A 22,876-nucleotide genomic window follows, 5' to 3' on the forward strand; every position below is an offset into this window, starting at 1 on the left:
TCTCCTCTTACAAATCAAAATAAAATTTAAAATCTCTTCCTAAAGTTTAAACCACTGCCAAGCTTAAAGGGAACCCCATGAATACCCAAACTTACAAATGGATTTTGTAGTTTGTAAATCATACCACAGATTGGATTAACTGGGGTCTAATGTTCTAACATCCTATCAAAGACAAATATAAAAAATACAAACACTAAAGTTCTGCACACTAACATAGGAAAAGAAGTTTGTCATCACTATAAAATTTTCTATAAATAAAAAATATATTTTCAAATTTATGTCATGTGTACTATGGGGCCTGGTATGTAATTTTTGAGATTTAAGGAAGTGCAAGATGATAAATCAACATACATAATTAAAATCAACTGCTCTGGGGCCATAAAACATCTAACATAATCAGAGGTAAACTATACTTTATGCCTTAGGTACCCAAATTCTTGTTAAAACATTTCTCATTTTTCTGGAAGTTAAAGTTGAAATATCTTTTAAAAACACTTGGATGGATGTGTGTACATTTATATATACAGACATGAGACACAGTCACACACACACAAACACACACACATATACACACCATATTTCTTTCAGAGACTACCAAAATACATAGGGCAATAGCAAAAGGTTGACATCAGCAAAAATTCACATTTGATTTTCGATATGAGTGTCTCATATTTTGGTGGTGACCATCTGGGGAGCTCAGAATGGCTCAGAATCTTGAAAAATGCCAAAGGGATGATAAATAGCATTGTGATGTGGCAGTTGTCTGCATCCTTGCCTATCTAGCAGTATATATTTTAATTTAATTGCCATTGTGTCTATCGCCCTTAGAGTCATTTGTATATTTTGGAAACTATGGTCCAAATAGCAGAAAAATTCAGTCATCAACTCCAACGCAGTTATGGGATCAACAGTACTATCTTGTGGGAACCATTTCAGTTCTTTCTACAAAGGCTGAATCAGTGAGTATGCTCTCTGTTTCTCACAGCTTGAAGGGCATGTGATTTTCATTTTCAGCCTCTGGACATCGGTGCACAAGCATTCAATACTCAGTGAAGAAAGAACAACTTGTACATTTCTGGTAGGAAGTGAATTTCCATGTAACAGCAACTGTTATTTCCTCTTAGATAGTTGATTGTAAAGGATTTGTACCTCTCAAAGAAAAAGCTAGTTTTTAGAATCCAAGTGATAGGTTTAAATTCCCTTAGTTTATTCTTTCAATAACATGGGACACTTTTCATGTCCCAGATATTGTGGTAAGTGCCAGGGGAACACATAGAGGCAGACAACGAACAAAGCATTGATGAAAAATGTCATAGGCATGAGAGTTGCTAAGGTACCTCTGGTGATTATTGTTTGGAATACAGGACTTCAAGGATGATAAAAAAGGCAATCTGCAGAGAGTGCCTTGACTCCAATTTGGAGAATTTGAAGGAAAAAAAATTTTATGTGACTCAAATAAGGGGAAAGTGGTAAGGGTGAAGTAGAGGAAGGCAGGGGACAGATTGTACAGATCTTCACTGTCTGTACTAATGCATATGGGATGTATGCTTAATACACTAGAAAGGATAGGGGTAGTATGATATGGATTGAAATCACCAGGCTGCTTTATAGGTGGACAATGAAGCTTAAAGAAATAACAATGGAGCTGACCAGATGACCAGAGCATGTCTGGACTGACTCTAGTCATGGGAGTGTAAATTCCAGGATTTGGGATGAATGGAGGCACTATCAGCAGATACAGACAGGACTAGAACATTGTAGACTGTGCAGTATTGATGGCCCAGATGAGAAGCTTCATTTGTTCTGTGGACCATGTTCCTATTGTGATGGCAGAGTAGATGGTTCCTACATTAAATTTTAGAATAAACCACTTCTCTATATTGAAGATAGTAAGGAAAGTGGTATAGAGGGAAAAACTGAAGGAAGTTGGTCTGATTTGATTGCCTCATTCTTTCTTTCTTTGTACTAACTCTCTGGGACCTGAATTCCATCATCTGCCATGAGAATACTGTCTTCTAATGTGTAGGACTCAGCGCCAAGGTCTATTTGCTCTTCTGAGAAAGAGAAAAAACAAATCTTACTAGGTTCACCCATATTCCACTAGTCTCTGTCATGACACCAGGAAGTTATTTTGTGATTTCCTCTAGTTTTTCTCTCTGGGCCTCTACGACACTTTTTTTTTATATCAGTGGATATTTTGGAAAACAAATCTCAAGAGAACAGAGGGATAGTCGTCAAAACATTCTGTACAGTATGATGGTATGAAATAGTGAGAACTTTAGTTGAAGTGAAATTCATCTTCTGAATCTACTAGTGTTTGCCTAAACCATTGTATGTGTATACCTCATTTTCATACCTGTAACCCCAGTGTCTTCCTCACAATAACATGTGGATCAGTTGTAACTTGAATATGCAATGAATGCAACAATTGTCAGGTAATTTTTAGCATACAGATACATTTAAGTGCCAATTAGGGGGCTGGCAGAGAGTGTTGCTCTACTCTGTACAAGGCTATATAGGTTAGACTCTCAGAAATGCTGAAATGATGATGACAACAATGGAAAGCAATATGCTAACTTTTCTTCAGGAACATCCGGTTGAAATTCCACCCACTGTTACAGTTATTGAATCAGATGATGACACTGATATACAGCACAGCAGGTAAGAGATATCATGGCTATGAGTAATTAAAATCAAAGCAATTGAAAGATCGTCTAAGGATTTTAATAATTCTAAAATGACCAATTTGTTGGTCTGAACATACCTCATCATTTAATATAATTTATAGTTTTCCCACAGAATACTGATAATTGTCTTTTTATTTTTAATTTTTAAATTTCTAATTATCTTAAAATGTCTGTTTATCTATCTATCTGTCTGTCTATCTATCTATCTATCTATCTATCTATCTATCTATCTATCTATCTATCTATCTATTTATCATTATCATGTATTATCTAATTGTATGGTATTTGTGTATACTACCACTTCCAGCTTACAGATCTGTGTATTTTAATGTATGTAAGTGATTATGTAGCCAGTGTCTGTTGCATTATTTTCTAGATTGGTCCAATAATTATCCTAGAATAAATGACAGAAAAAAACATACAATATACATCATAGGATGTGAGTCCAATTCTTGGGACCCACATTGTGGAACGAGAGGCCTGATTCCTGAAACTTTTCCTCAGTCCTTCACACAAGTGACATTCATGAATGAAAATATGCATACATAGTAAATGAATCAATATTTTTTAAACAATAGAATATTGAAAGCAGATATGACAGTATTTGAGATATGGAGTAAGAGAATCAATAGTTCAGAATTATCCTGGCTATTCTAGAACTTATTATGTAGACCAGGCTGGCATCAAACTCACATATATCCACCTGCCTCTGTGTCCCAACTGCTATGATAAAAGGTGCAAGCCACTGTGTACAGCCGGCAAGATATATTTAAGACGAAGAGTTGCTTCAAGATTTTAAGAAAACCCTAAGCTTACCCTTTAAGACGTTACCAAGCTAAGTCAATTTAAGATGAAGGATCGATTAACATCTGAAGTACTTGGGAAAGTGGATTAGTGGTTGCCTCTGGCCAGGTATTGTATGTGGATGGGGCCAGAAGGGAATGAGTGCTAGAGCAGTGTAGTTTTTTTTTTCTTTTGATAAGAAAATGTTCTTTAATTCTCTAGGGGTTGGGGATTTATCTTAGTGCTTTGCTCAGCAACTGCAAAGTCCTGAGTTCAGTCACCAGCATATAAATAAATATGTAAATAAAAAGGAATAAAACCCTCAAGGGTACTAAAACTATTCCAATTATTATATGATCTGAATGTAACCAAAATCATTGAAGTAAAAGCTTTAATTGAATTGTATGAAATTTAAATTTGATGTTAAAAAAAAAAAAAGCTCTGGGGCTGGGAATGTAGTTCAGTTTATAGTGCATAAACCTGGAGTAGTTAGTAGTACATACCTATAATGTCAGACTCAAGAGGTGGGAGCAGGCAGATCAATTTAAAAAAAAAAATATATGTGTCTGGTGCTTTGCCTGCATGTATGTCTGTGCTCCACATGTATGCAGTGCCCATGGAGGCCAGAGTGGGGTATGAGATACCAGGGAACAGGAGTTACAGACAGTTGTGAAATGCCACATAGGTGCTGGGAAATGAACCCCAGGCCCTCTGAAAGAGCAGCCAGTATTCTTAGCTGCTGAGGCATCCTTCCCACACCCAGATTACAATTGTAAGGTATTCTTTGGTAGCATAGTGAGTTTAAGACTAGTCTGGGATACATTGAGATTCTGCCTCCAAATCAAAATCAACATATATGTGTCTGTATATGTACACACACACACACACAAACACACACATAAACACATGTTTGCTGTCTTAGAATTTCTGTATTTAGATATTATAAATAATACATGGGTTTGTTTATTTTTAAATTATCACACTGTAAATCAAACCAGTAAGTGTAATTATTAAACATTTCATATCCAAATTATATATACAAATGCAAGCAATAACTCATTAATTGGCTTTTTGCTTTTTTTAAACTATTTTATTTCCTCTGAATGCACTCAAAATTTCCAAGGTATCATTTACTACATTTACTGTTAGGTTATTTTGCTTGATTTTGTCTTTTAAAGTTTTATTTATTAACATATTTCAGCTTCTGATATTTTGGAGTGCTAGAGTTTTTCTGTTGTTTGGACTCTCAAAGAAAACTCTGGGATTTTTTTTTTTGTGTGTGTGTCTGTGTGTTTTGGAATGTTAGGGATTACCAGGCTTTTACACTTACTGGCTTAATATTCTTATACTGAATCAGTCTTCTAATCCTAAGACACAATACATTTTAAAGTTAAGCATACAAAGTAATGCATTTGCATTATGACATTTCTATACTTATCTATCATTAAATAAAATATTTTAATATCATATTATTAATAATTATTTGAGAATTTCACATGATATATTTAGATAATACTCACCTGCAGCTTCTCTTTCTAATTCTTCCTATATCCTTCCCTCACTTTCTACCCCTACCATTTCCAACTTCTTGGCCTCTTTTTTTTTTTTACATATTCCACTGAGTCTGATTTATGCTGGCTACATACTCAGGGGTTAGGTACATCCAATAAAACTTCTTCAGCCTACCAATGATCATACTCTTAAAGAAAATTGATGCTTCCTTCCCCAGAAACCAACTGTCTACAGCTTCCCAAATTAGAGATAGAGGCTTATGAGCCCCTCCGCACTCCATTCTGGAATGCTGACTGACCTAATCGTACATAGGTCTCATGCAGGCCATACCACTGCCATGAATTCATGAGTGCAGTGATCCTGTAATGGTCAAAATGACTCTCTTTTATCCTTGATCTCTGGTTCTTACAGTCTTCTTGCCCTGCCTTCTGCAATAGTCCCTAAGACTTGTGTGGCAGGGGGTCATAGATTTACCATGTAGCACTAAACACTGCAGTAACACTTACTATCTCCACATTGACCAGTTGTAAGTTTCAATGTTAAATACTGACAAATGCACATAAAGCTTCTTTGATGAGTTTTGAGAGCTATACTAATCCATGGGCATAAACATATTAATTTAGAGGGCAGTTTGATACTATGATATTTAGCAAAATAACGGCAAGTTGATTCACCCTTACAGCTTGTAAGCTCCCCAGCCTTGTGTCCTTCATCAGATTTTTGCTGCTAGTCTTATGTTCTTCCTCCTGTGGTGGGTCCTTCAATCCATTCAGAAATGGGTTGTTTGTCCTCATAGCTTCATGCCAATGTTGCAGACATGAGCATATCTTGCCATGCCAGTCATTATTGTTGATCACAATGTTCACAGCTAGTAAGACCAGTGATGACTTTTTCCTCCATCAGCCTATATAATGCCTTCCATTACACTGAAAGCTAGCCAGCAGAGAGGAAACTTTCTTGCCTGTACACAAAACACATTTTGATAATGATTTCTTTAATATTTTATAAAGGCTTCGAAAACGACGCAAGAGGAAGAGAATTCAAAGAAATCGCAAGGCTAAATACTTGAAAACAAAACATCCTGTATCAGTTAACGAAGTATGTACATTGACAGCCATTAAGTAGAACCCTGGGTCTGTATTCTTGTATTCTATCATTTAGGTAATATGTGTAGCCAATATAAAAAATCTTGCATTTCAGTAACTGTCTTGTGAGCATGGTAGTGTTCTATAGTATGTTTTTTTTCTTACTGTAAGTAATGACAATGCTTTGAATAGTCCCTGTGATAACTTAAAAAAATCAATCTAAACTCCTTTTCAGACATCATAGAAAGTATTTATTTTTGTATTTTGTAAAGAAAGTTTGAAAGTTGTGCATCTTGCCTTATACATGTAATGCTAGATATTGGGGCAATGAGGTAGGAGGATGGCTGCAAATTTCAGGCCAGCTTATGCTACATAGTGACTTCCAGAAGATCCTTGCCTAAAAAGTGAGTCCTTGTCACAAATACAAGTTTCTCAAGACTTGCTTGGATAGTGTTTAAGACTCGAAACTTATGCTTGTCATGTAGCTTCCAAATACAACTTCACATGTACACAAGCACCTGCACATACACGTGTACACACACACATATACACATTATTTGTAGAAAAAAATCTTTTAATTTTCAATTTTAGTACATTCTAAACTCATGGTAACCTCTTTTATATACCCTTTCAATGCTAAACAATAGACTGCTGTGTTCACTCTTGCAATGCTGGGCTTCCACAGAGAGCAAAAACTCGCATTTGCCACATGGTCATGAGCTGCCATGTGGTTATTGGGAATCAATCCCACGTCCTCTAGAAGAACAGCCAGTGTGCTTGAGCACTGAGAAATCTCTCCAGCCTCTACTAAATTGCATTTTAGTCTTAGAGAATTTTCTGTTTAAGGCTAGTCTCTTGGTAATTAGCCTGATTCCAAGTTGAGGATCCATAAATGTTTTAAATTAGCATTTGACTAAAACACAAGCAGCCTAAAGGAAATTGACAGCAATAGATGCCTTTACTACAGCCAAAATACTGTTACTGATACCATCCATTTAATCAACGTAAAAGATTAATCATCTCTTACTTGGGTTTCACTTGCTTGAAGCATACTTTCCATGTGCAGGAACCCTGGGAAACCCCACTAGAAGCTACTATCCAAAAGTTTTTGAAGCTTAGTACCATACAACAATATTTTAAAGGATATATATGGGATTTTGTGTTGGCTTTTCAATTGATAGATGTATGTGTAAAATTATGTCTAAAGTTTGGGTTCCTGCTTTTGATTCCATTTGTTTGTATCTTATTCTGTCTGGTTAGTGAAATGTATTACCCTCTTTTGGAAATTCAGGTTGAGATTATTGATATAAAACCAGCCACTCGACAAATTCCATTTGACTTAGTTCAGATCAGGCCACCGTCTCAGTCAAGTACATGCACAATTATAAGTCTAGATTCAAGCATGAGCCCGACAACAAGCATTTCATCCATAGAATTTTCAGCAGCATCATTTTCACCAGGTAGGTACAAGCAGTTATTTGGATGTGGACTAAATAAATGGGATGACCTTTGAGGTGGTTGCAAGGTTTAAAAATGAAGATAGTGTCTGGTTTATAATGGTGTGAAATCACAGATGTCAAGTCCAACATTGCTCATTTTCTGTGAATGTTTTCAGATGACGATTTCAGAGCAATAATGGAAGAATCTTCTCATAGATTCAAGCAATCAGGGCTCTTACACATTTTATAAATCCAAGCAAGAAAAGTGCAGACTTTCCTCCTTTCTGCTGAATTAGTATTGTTCAATTTTTTTTATTATTTTAATACTGCAAACATGTGATAGACCTGTCTTAGAAGGAACAATGTTTTATCATTTATGTCCATGTAGTCTAGTCTATTGCAGCAACATGCTCTTGTTGTTTTTTGTTGATGTTTTGAGGCATAGTCTTGATGTATACTTCACTCTGTCGTAGAATTCATAGCAATCATTTTACATCCACTCCTGAGTGCTGGGATGACAGAAATACAAGCATGTTTTTTGCTAGGAATTTTTAATGGGAGAGGCAAAATAGGTTAATCCCTCAAAAATACTGCTGATCCTTTTATGTGTTTCACTAAAGTACTAATTACACAATTGTACAAAAAAACTAAAACATTTGAGAAAAGGATGGGTATCTATTTACCATGTTATTTTAGAGATTTGCATTGTGAAATTTCCAGGTATTGTGTAATCTTTTATTTTATTCTATTTCTCAGTTCCAGAAGTAGTTTTAAGGTTTAAATAGTTTTTAGTAATAATGCTTCCATTATTTCTATAAGTTTCAGAGCTCTTTCAAACTAGTGAAAACAGCACAAGTGTGTGCTTAAGTGTGTGTGTGTGTGTGTGTGTGTGTGTGTGTGTGTGTGTGTGTGTGTGTGTGTTTGTGACTATTTCTTACATTTACATGAGCAATGATTGCTCATAATCTACATGTCTGGATTTACCTTGTAGGTTTGTTCTGAGGAATTATAATCATTACTGTTAAACCGATTGTGGACAATCCTTATGAGCTCTTACAGCTGTCCTTTCCAGGGAAAAGAGGACATCAAGATATCTAGCAAAAAATACTGAAATTGAAAAACTCCTGAGTCTGTTGCTATGGCTTCCTGATATTTGAGTTTCTTCATTTTGTACCAGAATTTTGCAAATATACTATTATGATTCAAAGGTGATTTGGAAGTGTATGGTAGTAGAAGAGTTTACTCAAAATTCTGAACACTGAAACTATCAAGACACTAGAATTTTCCAAAATGAGTAAAACGGAGAATCTAAAACCAATATAATGATTGATGGGCAATTTAATTCTATCCATAGCATTATGGTGAGGTGGGCATACTGAATTGGCACAGAGCATTTGGGAGGTGTATGGTGGGTCACTCTGCCTGATACTGATGCTTTCATTTTGTATTTTTTTCATTTTGAAATAATTTTGGACTTAGAGGAAAATTTCAATGAAGTTCTCAAATGGTAGATGTAGAAAGATCAGGAGTTCAAGGCCATCCTGGAATTCATGAGATCCTGTCACAAAAATTAAAATAATTTGAGTTGAAAAAACAGTACAGAGAAAAATGAACAAAAGAGAGAAATTTTCGCCATTTTATTCTGATCCCCCAATGGCACACATGACATAAAGAAAACACCACTGGGTTTCATGCCAATTCTTAATGTGAAACCTTTTCCATCTGACTTTATTCACCTAGAAATGAACAGTTAGCAACTTTCCATGTCACAAGTGGAAACAATGATCCACTTCCTTTTATTGCACTTTATAAATGTACTACAGGATTTTAGTCTATCCATCAGCAGAAGGACTTCTGAGTTGCTTTCAAGCTTTTGCCTATTGTGAATAACATTACCACAAATATTTTTCCAAAAGCTTTGTGGGGAACTTTAAGTTTGCTTAGGTAAATTCCTGACTGTGAGACTGCTAGGTCATATAGGAAATATGTCAAGTGGATTTTTCAAATGATGTCATAATTCTTCATTATTGTTCTTTCTCAGCTTTTAAAGCCAATGTGTATTGCAACACCTTACAGAGTAATCTTTAACTTATATCAACTTTATTATTATAGGACACCAAATATTCTGAAGTAGAACCCAGAGAATGTTGCCATGAAAGGTTACTAACAACTAGGCTGGATGGAAGCACCAGTGTAAACTGGGAGGTAGACAGAAATTCAGAATACTTCACTTATCTTTTACTTTCAAATATGAATGGCTTTTAAACTACTGTTACCCGAATGATTCCTAGTACCTGACACATGTCATTCTTAATCAAAAAATTATACCACACACTTCTTTTGTATAAAGCTGGCATATTTTACCAGTATATTCATGTTCTCCTTTGTGCTTCCTTCCTTAGCTTCTGCATTTGGACAGGGCTCTATGATAGATCCAAGGTACTTACAAGATCCTGTAGACATAGAATTTGAAGTATCTCCAGAGTTCCTTGTGAATGACAACCAGGAAGAACAGGCTTCCCCAGAACAAGGAGAACAAAGTGATGAGAATATGAAGAAAACCTTGGAAGAGGCAACAGACCCTAATCCCAAAGAGCACGTTATTCGTGAAGTATCTGGTCCTTCAGTTGAAGATTCCTGTGGGATAGTAGAAGAAATTGAAGTTGATAAAGGCCCTAAAATACAAGAACCCATCGTGGACCAAGACCAAGTTCATCAAAAGATAGTTGAGACAGCCACAAAGTGTCCAAGCACAGTAGTACGGCCTGTGCACCCAAAGGCGTTGGTGGAACCCAGGGTGTGCACAGATTTACCAGACAGTGTTTTCATTAAGGTACATGTGAAAGTCTTGAGAAATTCATTTTTATTTTGATTGCGTCTCTAACATCATTGAGCTTAAATTCACTGTTTGCTCAGGTTTGCTTTATAGAAAGCATGATCTGTATTTTTCCAAAACATATATAACTGTGATATACTAGCTTTTCAGAAACAGATGAGAACCCTTGAACTTTTACAAACAGGGAGGTTGGATGTTCTTATCCTGTTAAATTTATAAGGATGTTAAATACTTCTGAGAAAATTTGAAGTAAGTGGGAAGTTGAGCTGCTCTGAAAATGCAGCATTTCTAAGGGTCCTGCTTTTCATCCCTTATGAGCAATGCTAACCATCTCAAGAAAAAACAGCTTTCTTGACAACTCATCCAACACTTGCCCTCAGCAAATACCACAACAAGCTATGTTTCTCCTCTTCTGCTTTTCTATCTTTGAGACTGTGGACACAACCATGGATTTGGATAATCATTTTTTATACTAGACATAATTCTTTAATATACAGGATGAACTAGCCAGGAAGTGAGCTTTGTATCAGTAATGTGGAATTGAATGTACCTATTACTAACCCAAAACCAGATACTCCTTCTTCAATTTCCAAAGCAATCTTCATAAAATGAAAAGCTAAAATACATGCATTTCATTTTAGTCCCAGCAGTGTGACAATGGCAAATTCCTAAGCCTCAGTGCCTCCATTTTTGAAAAGGCTTTCTTGCCTTGCAGAGTTTTCTAGAGTACCATGAAATTTCTTTGAAATATTTAAGAAATGTATGTGAATACATTTACCCTTTGAAAAATGTCCTTACCAAAAAAGGAGAAGAAGAAGAAGAAGAAGAAGAAGAAGAAGAAGAAGAAGAAGAAGAAGAAGAAGAAGAAGAAGAAGAAGAACAAGAAGAAGAACAAGAACAAGAAGAACAAGAAGAAGAACAAGAAGAAGGAGAAGAAGAAGGAGAAGAAGATGAAAAGAAGAAGAAGAAGCAACAGCAGCGGCAGCCAGGCAGCAGTAGTGCACAGCACATTGGAGGCAGAACCAAACAGATCTCTGTGAGTTTCAGACCAGCCTGGTCTACAGAGTTAGTTACAGGACAGGCAGCAAAACTACACAGAGAAACTCTTTCTAAAACAAACAAACAAACAAAAATTCCTTATGCTAAAATGTCTTGGGTTTTTCTTCATTTTTGGATTAATACACAATTAAACTCTTAGTACAGTTATGGTTTTAAATTCCTAAAATAATCAGTGATGGTTCTGCAATCTGGCTGTGTACAGGAGCTGAGGAGAGCCCACCCAGCTCTTGGCAGGGGTCAGTGCAGGTTTTGAATGTTTAGGATTGGGTGACATATACTTCTCCATGTTCACTGTATTTTGTGCACTAAGGAAAACCATTAACTAAAGGACAACTTTTGTAATTTTGTGTCCTTACAATTACAGCCAAGAAGACCATGTCAATTCCGGCGTCCACTTTTGGGGGAAAGGTTTGCCCAACTCTGTGGCCCACAGGTGAGGACACAGGTCTATGATTTGAGTATAAGTAGATCCTTTCATGAAGAAACAGCTTCTTACAGAGAGATTGAAGAAGAGGTATGGAAAGTCCATTTTTATTCTATAACTGAAAACCGACTCCATTTGCATAAGAAGCTTGATTGGCTTTTTAAACTTGACTTAGCCTACCCCATAGGATGAAACTGAGTTGCCCAAATCATTAAAAATATCTGTAATAAGTAGATATGTGTACAGGCTCAATGACATACACATGCTTGTACAGGTGTTCTAGATTCCCAAATCTGTAACCAAATGGCATGTCTGTGGAGACCCACAAAGTGTTCCTAGTAAGATCTGAACATGATTTCCTCTTTATAGGAACATTTTCAAAGGTTGTAGTTGTCCTCCCACACATGTCTGTGACTAGTGTGCTGCCAAAGCAGCCAGTAGTTCCCATAGCCCAGTACCCAGAGACCAGACTTCCATTATTTTTGAATTCATTTGAAAGTTGTTCATTACTAGCAGGGGTGCTTGTCCAGGCAACAAAATACTTTAATAGTTGTTTCTGATTCATAAATACCTGCAGGAAAGGAAACGAGAACAATGTGAATATGAGTTGGCTCAACGTATTGAGATGCTTCGCAATTTACCAAACCAACGGCCCATGGCACAGCAACAGATGGGGCAAAGACAAGAAAATCGTGTATATTGGCCACGAGATCAGGTACAGGAGTAGTCAGAGCCTAAGCTATTGATAAGGGGATGAATGGCATACCTGTATGGTTTTACAATAACTGTTGGTTTCGTGCAGGTCGTAACTGTTACTAATGACCTGGGACGATTTCCCATTAATTCCTTTGGAAATGATAACTCTGCATATCCCCGAAATGAGACACAGAGGTAAGAGACAGATGGACTGGGGAAAGGGTGGAGGCCATTGCTTTTCCCCTGTTCCTGTCTATGTAGTGCCTATCTCAGTATCTGTTGAGGAAATGGAAGGACTTCAACACAGAAAGACTAGATAAGACAGCCTAAAAGCTAGAGATTTCACATACAAACCTTGAAATCATTTGGGCTTCATTGCTCAAGTCCAGACTCTCAGCCAGGAGAGTTTGTAGAGAAGTCTTTAGTAAGCACAGCTGAGTAACTTTGGAATTTCATGTCCATTCTCCAGCTTCTCTGGAATGAAGACATTGACCATAAAAACCAGAGAAGTAGATGTAAGATATTTGTTACATTCTGTGAACAGGCAACAGCATATAAAGGCTGAACATGGATCATGTAGTATGAAGGCATGCATACATTCTAGCCCAATAATAATGTCTCTCACTGCAAATTCCAGAGAGAAAAGGCTCTTCTTCCTCGCATGCACTTAAGATCCAATAAGTGCTTTTAAATGAAAGCTATCTTACTGAAGCAGAGTCTCAAAAAGCTATGGGGATTTCCATCTGCCCTTACATATAGTGAAGTGGGTTGGTGTTATGTTTTGTATGGTTTCTCATCATCAGAGCCTAACTTAAGAAAGAATAAAATGAACATTCAGGGTCTTTGGTAAGGTTTTGCAGTCCATGTCATTCTCTAAATTGCCCAAGCTTTTGGTTGTGGAAGAGCCATGGACTTGATGTTAGGACATATGCCTTGCAGGTATGTATTACTCAGCCACCAGATCCCTGAGGTAGTCATTTTTAGCCAGATGGAATGGCATATACAAGGCCACAGAGATTTCAGTCCTGGTGAAACTATTTATGTGACACAAATGAACCAGGTGAGACAAGTGACTTGACTGTAATTTATCTCAGCATCTATGTTCCATTTACCTTGGCAAGTTCTTATACTGAAAACAAATGTGCACCTAACACTCAAGACAAGGAGAATTTCTCGTGGTCCATCATTCTTTGACCTATGTCACTGATCCATATATTTTCTTTTGCAGATTCTGTGATGATAATGCCAACCATACTTCTCCACTGCTGCATTGCCCATTGGCAAGGTCACGTCAAACAACACCAATGCCACGTCACCCAGTAACAGAGACATATCAAAGTCTGGCAGGAACCAATCACCCATCAGCAGCAGTGTCAAGTCACCCATCTGCAAGTTCACGACACCCATTAGCAAGGTCACATGTAAGTGATCCCCAATCATCTGAAAGTCTTGACTCAAACATATCTGGACTGGAGTTCTCAGAAAATTTCATGCAGCTATGGATGAAATAATAATTTTCATAATACCATGAGCCACATTTCAGAACATCATCATTTACCAAGGATCAACAACCCTTGGCTTAACAGCCAAAGAAAATGGACATGATAGAGATATCCTATAGCTTTCTACTTATTGATCAAGATCAACAGGGATTCTGTGCCTCTTTTTTTAAAGGAGTACACCACAGGAATATGCTCTGTGTTTGAAATGCAGACTAGAAAGCATCATCAGTTACAAGGAAGTTATACATGTGATTGTAGAACTCACTGCTGAATAAAATCGTGGTCTACTTGGATCCTTGTATAACTGAGCTCCACATATGATTCTTAAATACAATCTAACTTTTAGTCTTCCACAGCTTAGATTACCTAATCAAAGTAAGACACAACTCATTTTCAATGCCAAACTCGTTGCTGATATTCCTTTCTGGACATATAGATCTTATAATCCTGCAATACACTCTAGTTCCTACCTTGGGCATGTCTCATTATACTGAGAAAATTCCTAAAATTCACTTTGCTGAGTGTGCCTTAACATAAGGCATCTATGAGGAGCAGAAATTTAAAATATGACAAATTACTCACCCATACAAAAGTGTTTTCATCCTACAACAAAATCAAAAGAATGATTAGACACTTTAAATGTTTAGAAATTCTAAACAGTTTAATGTGTGATATTTTCAAACATATGTCTTGGCCAACTGAACCATCAGTGTCATTAGAAATTGAGTCCTGATGAGGGATTGCCTATACAGAGATGAAAATGAGCAAATTATCTCATGGGGCTTTTAGCAAAGTACACTTCAATAGTACCCCATTTACTGTCTTTTGCTAAGACAATGACACCCTTGAATGGGGATCTAATAATTGAGTGGTCACCAAGTTGATCTGATACCACAGGCCAGTGAGGGTATGGTTTCAGATAGCTCATTTTAAGAGAAATAGAGTAGGAGCATTAAGGCCTTCACCATGAGGCCACATTCTGAATCAGCTCTCTGCCGTCTGGTCATTCCTACTCTGACTGCCATGGTCTATCAGCTATCTGCCCAGATTGAAGCACAACACCTACTCCATTTTTTTCTCATTCACCTCACTTGGTTTCATGTACTGGGTCCTGTTTCATTTCAAAATAGAGTAAAAAAGAGTCCAACAACTGACATCTTGGTAACACTGCCTTTCTTCCACTGTGGAAATGTAGAAATGCAAATCCAAGCCTAAAGGTGGATTTTTCTAGGCCTGGTTGCAGAAAAGTTGATGGCCAGAAACACATGCTTCAGCTTAAAAGGCAATTTTGAGGTCTCAGGACTGCCATTAAGTCAAGAGGCAGCTGGAAGAAGGAATAGGACAGGCCTCATGTCTTTCCCTGTTCTCTCTCTCCTGATAGCACCCTGTGAGCCCCTACTGCAAAGGCGTTTGTCAGTTGCTCCCTAGCTTGAAATAAAAGAATCCTCCCATTACCACAAAATGGGACAAAGAACTATAACTAAATATTTCACCCTTTTACCCTCCCCTCTTTTTTTTCAGCTTGCCTCTTCTAACCCCCAAAGAGAGAATGGGCCACATGTGATTCCCCGTGGTCAAGAAAATTCTGGTTATGTTCAGGCTGAATATAACATCAATCCACATCCATGAGAGGAAGATGAGTCAGAAGACAGACCGCCGTGGTCTGTTTGGGAAAGGGACATACCAAATGGACAGAGTCCTTTTATGGGAGAGGGAGGGTGGGTTATTTTTTCTCTATTCACAAATTTATTTTCTAATTATTTTTAAAGCATAATCACGTTATTGGAAATGATGCTACAGAAGCAAATGGTCACATCCAACTTTGGGTGTGATAACAAGTATTCACTGGCCCCTGCTTGCCCCAAGCTATTTCATGTGGCAAGCTGACTTCAATGGATGGATTTCAGGGGACATTTTTTTGCCAGAATAAAAAAATGCCACACACGTTTGCAATATGGAAAAAAAAAACTTTCCACCGTGTCCTTTTCCCAAATTCTGGGGTCTTAATCTTTACTTATTCCCACCTTCCTTCTGTAGCCCTATAACACTGTTACATTGTGTAACATGTGTTAAATAGGTACCAATTGTGAGAAATTAATATCTGCTCAAAATAAGGTACATCTTTGCTTAATAAACACTGTGCTTTACTCTAGGTCATGTTTCTGTGTGGTTGACTTTGATATCCTAGGACTATTACTGACTTGGTGGACCCCTGCTTTTGTCCTGATGAAGAACCCATGTTATATAGCTAAAAATCTCATGCAGTACCTGTTCCTGGCATATCCTATTTGCCAAACTTACAGAGATCAGTGGCTACTACTCTCCTGTGTGGCAATGAATATAGGCTCCCTTCTCCAGTCTGCAGCCTTTTTGTTTGGTTGATTTGCCTTTGTGTGCATGTGTGTTGTCCCCATCTTACTTTTTTAAAATATTTTTTTATTTATTATTATGTATTTTAAATTTTATACATCAGCCATGGGTTCCCCTGGTTTCCCCCCTCCCGCCCTGAACCCCACCTTCCCCCCTTCCCTCCATTCCCTTGTCCTCCAGGATCAAGGCACCCCTGGGGATTCATTTAAACCTGGTGGATTCAGTACAGGCAGGTCCAGTCCCCTCCTTCCAGACTGAGCAAAGTGTCCCTGTGTAAGCCTAAGGTTCCAAACAGCCAGCTCATGCACTAAGGACAGGTCCTGGTCCCACAGACTGGGTGGATAAGTGAGACAATTGAATAGCTTGATCTGTTTAGGAGGCATCCATCTTACTTTTTAAGATGGAGTCTACCACTGAACCTAGAGCCCGCAATTATACTAGAGTGGCTGGACAGTGTGCTCCGGGGATAATCCCCCCAGCACTACAGCCTAAAAGGTCATCTTGCTCATTGGTCTAGCACCAAGAAGAACATATCCCCTACTGTATATACAGTGGTGGACGTAGAAGGGGTTGGGGCATGGATGGTCCTGCCCTAAATCACCCCATGTCTTTTGAAAGGCTATAATCTTTTGTAACTATAATCTTAAGAAAGCAAAGGAAACAGCCAAGAGTGTTATGACATATCTCAGGCCACATGATTTGTACCATGATATTATAAAAGGAATGTTTGTGTGCTCCCCTAAATTCATCAGAGGCCATAACCTCAAATATCATGGATTTGGAGATGAAGTCTTTCAGACGTGATTACTGTCTTGAGGACAGCAAGAGGATGGTAGTTGCTTGAGGGCTTTTCATAGCTACTCAATCGCCCTGGTGCCAGTATGACTTTAAAGTTTACTCAGTGGCTTTCTGGACAGTATTCATAGTTCTCATAATCAAAGGTAAAGCTATGTATTTGGAAAGTCATTTTAGTTCTTCGTGTTCAGCTGGAGAATAGGATGTTAGAGAACAGAGCACTTTCCTCACAGAACATGGGACTGCTGGATGAAGCTGTAAGATTGATCAAATATTCGGGCGGGGGGTGGCACAGGAGTCCCAGGAGCCTGGTGGTCACCTGTGTGGTTGACTGCTTTACATTACTGTTTATAATATCCCTGTTCTTGATGACAATCTCCTTGAGCAGCCCTGAAATGGATGAGCAAAAAGGCCCTAACATTGTTAGGGAGCAGGTAATGCTGACATTGCAGTGTTTCCTGGTTTGTCTGTTTCCCTCACTCCATATGCTCAGCCCATACCAGTTGAGGGGAAGTAGAAGCACAGAGAAGTTCGCTAGAGCTTGTGACCACAGGGTTCCATAGCTGGAGCTGGCCTAATATGGTGATCAAAGAGTCTCACTGCCCCAACTTTGACACACACCACAGGAATGGCTATCAGAGCCTATAGATTGGAGCAACTGAAAAGGAAGTACCAGAGCCCAGCCTTCCTGAACACCACAAAATACAGTAGTCAGTATGCCCAATATTCAAATCAGACATCTGATATCCCTTTTCAGGGGCTTCTCTGCTCCTAGCCATAATATCAATAAGGTGGCCTCAAGATGAACCACCTTACTAGACCCCTATGAGACCTGGGATGGTAGAGTTAGTTTGAATTTTTTATATTCTCAGCATGAGACCAAGTTCAATTCACCAATCTTGGGAGGCTCAGGAATTGAATGTCTGTGTGGCTTGTGGAAGTGAACGGAGGAAACACAACAGAGCTTCTAGACAGTCACTCTAACCCCACTCCTGTTGATTTCCATGTAGACAGGACAAGGCTTGACATGTATGTAATGCAACATTCCATTCACAGTCTTATAGCTGCATATTCAAACATTTATAAACATTACTGTTCCCAAATGGACTTTACAATAAAGAAAGAAGAGTGTTATACAAACTATCAGCCTCAGTCCATATCCTTCCTTAACACTTCACACCACACAACACAGCACGAGCTAATATACAGGAGAAAATTTGGAGCAATTTATTAAAGTGTATCTTGACAATGAAAAGGAAAGTATTATTGGAACATTCTAGCATGTGAATTCTGTTCACCCTGACTGAGCTGTGCACTTGTTCTATAGTAATCACCCATCCCACCTGCTATGATCTTGAGCCATCTGAAGACTTGCATCTGAGCCCCTGGTGCACTCCAAGGGAACCCTTCACTCCCTCTACCTACTGGGATTCTAAAACTGTCTGATGAATGCCTGTGCTGAGTGTTTTAGCCTAAAGCAGGATTCATTGGTGTGGTAAGAAGTCACACCTTGCCCTAGCTGAACTGGTACAGGGTCTGCTACCCTAGTTACACAGCACCACTGAGTGGCCCCAAGGCTTTAAACCTTAAACTACATTCACCAATGATACCAGAGGGATACTGGGAGAGGGAAGGTTGGTTTTCTTGGGATCCAGCTTCTCATAGGCTGTCCTTGTTCCAGTGAATGGTCCTATACCCATGCACATACTGGCTGCACTACAGAGACTCAGTGGGTTTTTCAGTGGGTACATGAAATTGGTGGGGAATGATGGTAGGAAGGGAAATATGAGAAGCTAGAGGGGAGGAAGTAGGGCAGAGTGATCAATATATTTTTATTCATTTTCCAACTCAAATTAAAAAATAACTGAGTTTCAGAGCTAGTGTCATATTAAATAAGCCACAGGCGATGTTAAATGTTGGACTTTTGAGCATTAATGGGTAAGCCAGGCACTACTGCATGCTCATCTATCTATTCTTATTTGACGCAATCCAAGTTCTCCTTCTTGGTCCTATCATTTCCTTTCCTCTGTAGTTGTACCTTCCCTCCCCTCATACAATCTGCCCTCAGATCGAGGAAACAACTTGGTTTTATAAAAAAAAAAAATTCTGCATCTTTTTGCCTTCTTATCTTGCCAATATTCTAAACACCACAAAGTTCCTTTCCTCCTGTTTGTGCATCTCCAAGCCCTGCCCACATTGCAGAACTCAGGTGGGAAGAGGCCCTGGCTCTCTTGGAGCATCCTTGACTCACTTCAGCATCTAAGGTACATGCATCGTCACCTCTACTAAACTGCCTTACAACTAGTAGAAGTTGGATCAGACCTTAGATGTGCCTTTAACTCACACAACTCATGGCCTTGCAGAATTTAACTGGATTTCCCCAAATAGTCAAGGCAACTGTCTTCATTAATTCTGTGCTTAGTTGACAACAGGAAAATGTTTCACGAAAAAAAAATTTAAAAAATCAGTTGCTTGAGAAAAGAGCAAGTGGGAAATCAAGGCTGGCTGAAACCACTGCACAGAATCTGAGAGGATGTGGCAAGAAAGTGTTCCTCCACTACTTGAGTCTATCTGGCTCAAGTGTACCTTGCCAGTAAATGGGCAGCCCTTGCTGCTTCCTGCTCCATCAGTGTTCTGACACCTGCGATGGCTACAGTCAGATGAAACCAGGGAGGTAATGGGTAGATGAGACAAGTCAACACACTACCAACAGTTTGGTTGCTCCAATTAGCTTCTGGACATTCCTCCATGGTGCAAACATATCCTGACACTGCAGAGAGATGGGGTGATGAATGCATGAGAGGCTGACAATGATAGTTAAATGCCAAGACACCTGAAACTTCTGGAGCCTTGGATGTTTCCTGCCCAAGAGTCAAAGGGTAATTGACCACATAGTTACCTTGGTGATGAAACAAAAGCCATATTCCTATAGAATCAAAACATGTCAAATGCATAGAGGCAAAGTATAGCAGATAGTACAGACAAACTGCTGTAATTAGAATAGTGAATTCAAGTGTTTCTGTAATCCAAGTCCCAGCCTGTGGGGCAAGTATTTGGGAGAGGGGCTAGAAATTCATATGACTTAGAGTGGAGTGTGACTTCAGCAAGGAAATATTCTTTAGCTGTTAGGTAAGAGCCAGTGTCATGGGATGATTTAAACCTGAGCCTTTGGGTATGTGGTCTGCTAGGCAAGTCTGTGTGGGGAACATGTTCACAGTAAATTCCCCAAGACAGGTGATGTGGTTTCCTGGCTTAGTGGTGCTCTTCTATTTCACCTTCCTTACCTGCCAATGGTCAGTGTCCACCAATGTCCATCTGAGATTTAGGGTAGAGAACCAAGGCAATACTTTGACTTTTCACTTGAACCACCTGTAAATCCCTTTGTTGACTCATGGAATTGCAGGGGTAAGGATAACACAGTTGCTTGACAGCAGGGGCTTCTTCTGTATTCCAAAGCTCCCCAGGATCCAGGAAACAAGGAATAAATGAACAAACTAGTCATCTCTAATCAGCCTGTGGCCTCCTCCTGAGCACTTATGAAGGTACAGAACAGGCACTGAGCCTGTGCAGGGATGAGCATGTGGGAAGACTAGTCCTTCCTAAGTGATTGCACTTCTCTATTTTCTTGGTCTAGGTGGATCTTCTTCTTGTTTCTCTCATCTGACCACTGTACTTTCTTCTCACAAGAACAGCCCTTCTCAGCCTCTCAATTATCAAGATAATACTCATACATCTATCTGACTCTTCCCTTTCCTCCTATCTATCACCTAGGACAACAGTTCTCAACCTATGTGTCACAACCCCACTGGGGCACAAATGACCCTTTCACAGGGGTCACTTAAGACCATCAGAAAACACAGATGTTTACATTGCAATTCATAGCAGTAGCAAAATTACAGTTATAAAGTAGCAATTAAAATAATTTTATGGTTTGGAGTCACGGCAGTATGAGGAACTGTAGTAAATGGTCACATTAGGAAGGGTAAAAAGCACTGATCAAGAACTTGCCTGTATTTCTCCTCTCCTGAGATTCATGAAGGAATAGGTAAAGAATAAATGAATGAGGAGATAAAGGCAAGAGTGAGGAGTAGTGTTTACATTGTCTCATCTACCCAAGTTCATCTTAGGACAGGCCATGAGACATTAGGGAAGATATGCTAACTAATGGTTCCCCCTTGGACAAGAACACTTTTGGAAGGCACTGCCCATTTGATTACAGGAGACCCAGAGATCTGGGCCAGCTCATTTTGCTACATGTCATGGTCCTAGTCTTAGCGAACAGGTCTCATGACTTTTTAAGACAAGCATTTAAATTAGGTTTCTTCTTCACAGCAGCTTCCCACAGTGTGGGGTCCCCCCAAAACTCAGTGTCTGTTTTCTGTGATTACTTTAGTGTTGGAGTCTTGCCCTAAACCCACACGTGGACCAGGAAGGAGGCCAAGACATGTAAATCAAGAAGGCTTTTTCTTATTTCTTGAAGCTCATATTTTCTTTTGCTCTTGCCTACCACACCACACCACACCACACCATACCACACATCAGCCATTGTGTGGTGTCAGCAATGGCTCCAGTTTAGTAGGTAGCTCCATGCACCTCCCAGTGTTAGGATGCTTTAAAGGGGGCAGCAGGGCCAGACATGCTCTTAGACAAAGGAGCTCCAAGCCAGATGGGGCATGGTCAGACTTATTCCGTGTCATCTTTGTCCCCCTAGTGCTGACTAGCGGTATTGCAGCTCTTCAGTGGGCTCTCTTGTGACCCTGGGTGTTCTGTTTTCAACCTTTTCAGACATTCTATCCTCTCACCATAGTTGCTCCTTTGCTCTTCTTGCCTGTGCTCCAGTTGATCAGAAAGAAAGTAGAAAACATGGGATGAACCCATCCCTCATGATCTCAGAGTCTCCATTCGACAAGAGAGAATCACAAAATTTGGTGAACAAATCGCATAACCTATAGGCTCACAACCTCCAGCAGTCTCACCTAGACACTCTTCCATGCTCAGGATGTTCATGTTTTGTATCATACCAGTTTGCTTTCTTCTCCAGGTCTCCATGCCTTCCCTTCTATGTATTCAATTTAGAAGTCAGAGGGATGGAACAGAAGTTGCTGCAGAATATCTTCAGTGGGGATTCTTTTGACTTCCTCTGTACCTGACATTTCCTCATGCTAAAATACACATTTCTTTCTTAACAGTGATACTGTTACCTATGTGCTGGATCATATCTCATACTATTCTATTTATAACTCCCCTGCAGCATCATTAAATCCCCCTTTCTGTTTTACCAATCCCATCAGCATGCAAGCATGGTGTTAATATCCCTCCCCCCAAAAATCATATTAATTCTTGACTTCTGTGTGTTCTCTCTAGCAAGCACCACATGTTCCTGTTACATTTCTAAGCCCTTGTCTTCATCTAATCCTGTCTCCATGCCCAGAATGATCAACACACATGTGCTGCCTTGGTGCCTACCACTCCACAGAATCAGCTCTTGTTAAAGAGATTGAAAATTAGAAGGTTGCCATATCTCCCTCTCACTCCCATGTTCTATGGCTCTTAGCAATGCTGGTTCATTTGCCAACCATTACCTCCCCTGGGTTCTTCATTGAGAGTAACAGTCATCAAGGAAGAACAACAAGGAGATGCTTTGAGACACATCTCAATATTGAAGGGCATAGGACTGGGAACTTAGAT

The 22,876-nt window shown here is 39.0% G+C and overlaps 1 protein-coding gene across 1 annotated transcript in view; it reads left to right on the forward strand.

Annotated features, from left to right (window-relative positions):
* LOC118574673 (circadian clock protein PASD1-like) overlaps positions 1 to 15,652 on the forward strand; it is a 30,722-nt gene extending 15,070 nt beyond the window's left edge. The window contains exons 7-16 of the mRNA XM_036175598.1: positions 829 to 959; positions 2,588 to 2,661; positions 5,993 to 6,080; positions 7,359 to 7,527; positions 9,909 to 10,339; positions 11,766 to 11,834; positions 12,403 to 12,540; positions 12,628 to 12,716; positions 13,750 to 13,942; positions 15,545 to 15,652. Coding sequence (XP_036031491.1) covers positions 829 to 959; positions 2,588 to 2,661; positions 5,993 to 6,080; positions 7,359 to 7,527; positions 9,909 to 10,339; positions 11,766 to 11,834; positions 12,403 to 12,540; positions 12,628 to 12,716; positions 13,750 to 13,942; positions 15,545 to 15,652 — 1,490 coding nt within the window. The remainder of the gene's footprint in view (positions 1 to 828; positions 960 to 2,587; positions 2,662 to 5,992; positions 6,081 to 7,358; positions 7,528 to 9,908; positions 10,340 to 11,765; positions 11,835 to 12,402; positions 12,541 to 12,627; positions 12,717 to 13,749; positions 13,943 to 15,544) is intronic.
* The last annotated feature ends 7,224 nt before the right edge of the window (positions 15,653 to 22,876 follow it).

This window comes from Onychomys torridus, chromosome X (assembly GCF_903995425.1).
Source record: "Onychomys torridus chromosome X, mOncTor1.1, whole genome shotgun sequence".
In the NCBI taxonomy this organism is placed as follows: Eukaryota; Metazoa; Chordata; class Mammalia; order Rodentia; family Cricetidae; genus Onychomys; species Onychomys torridus.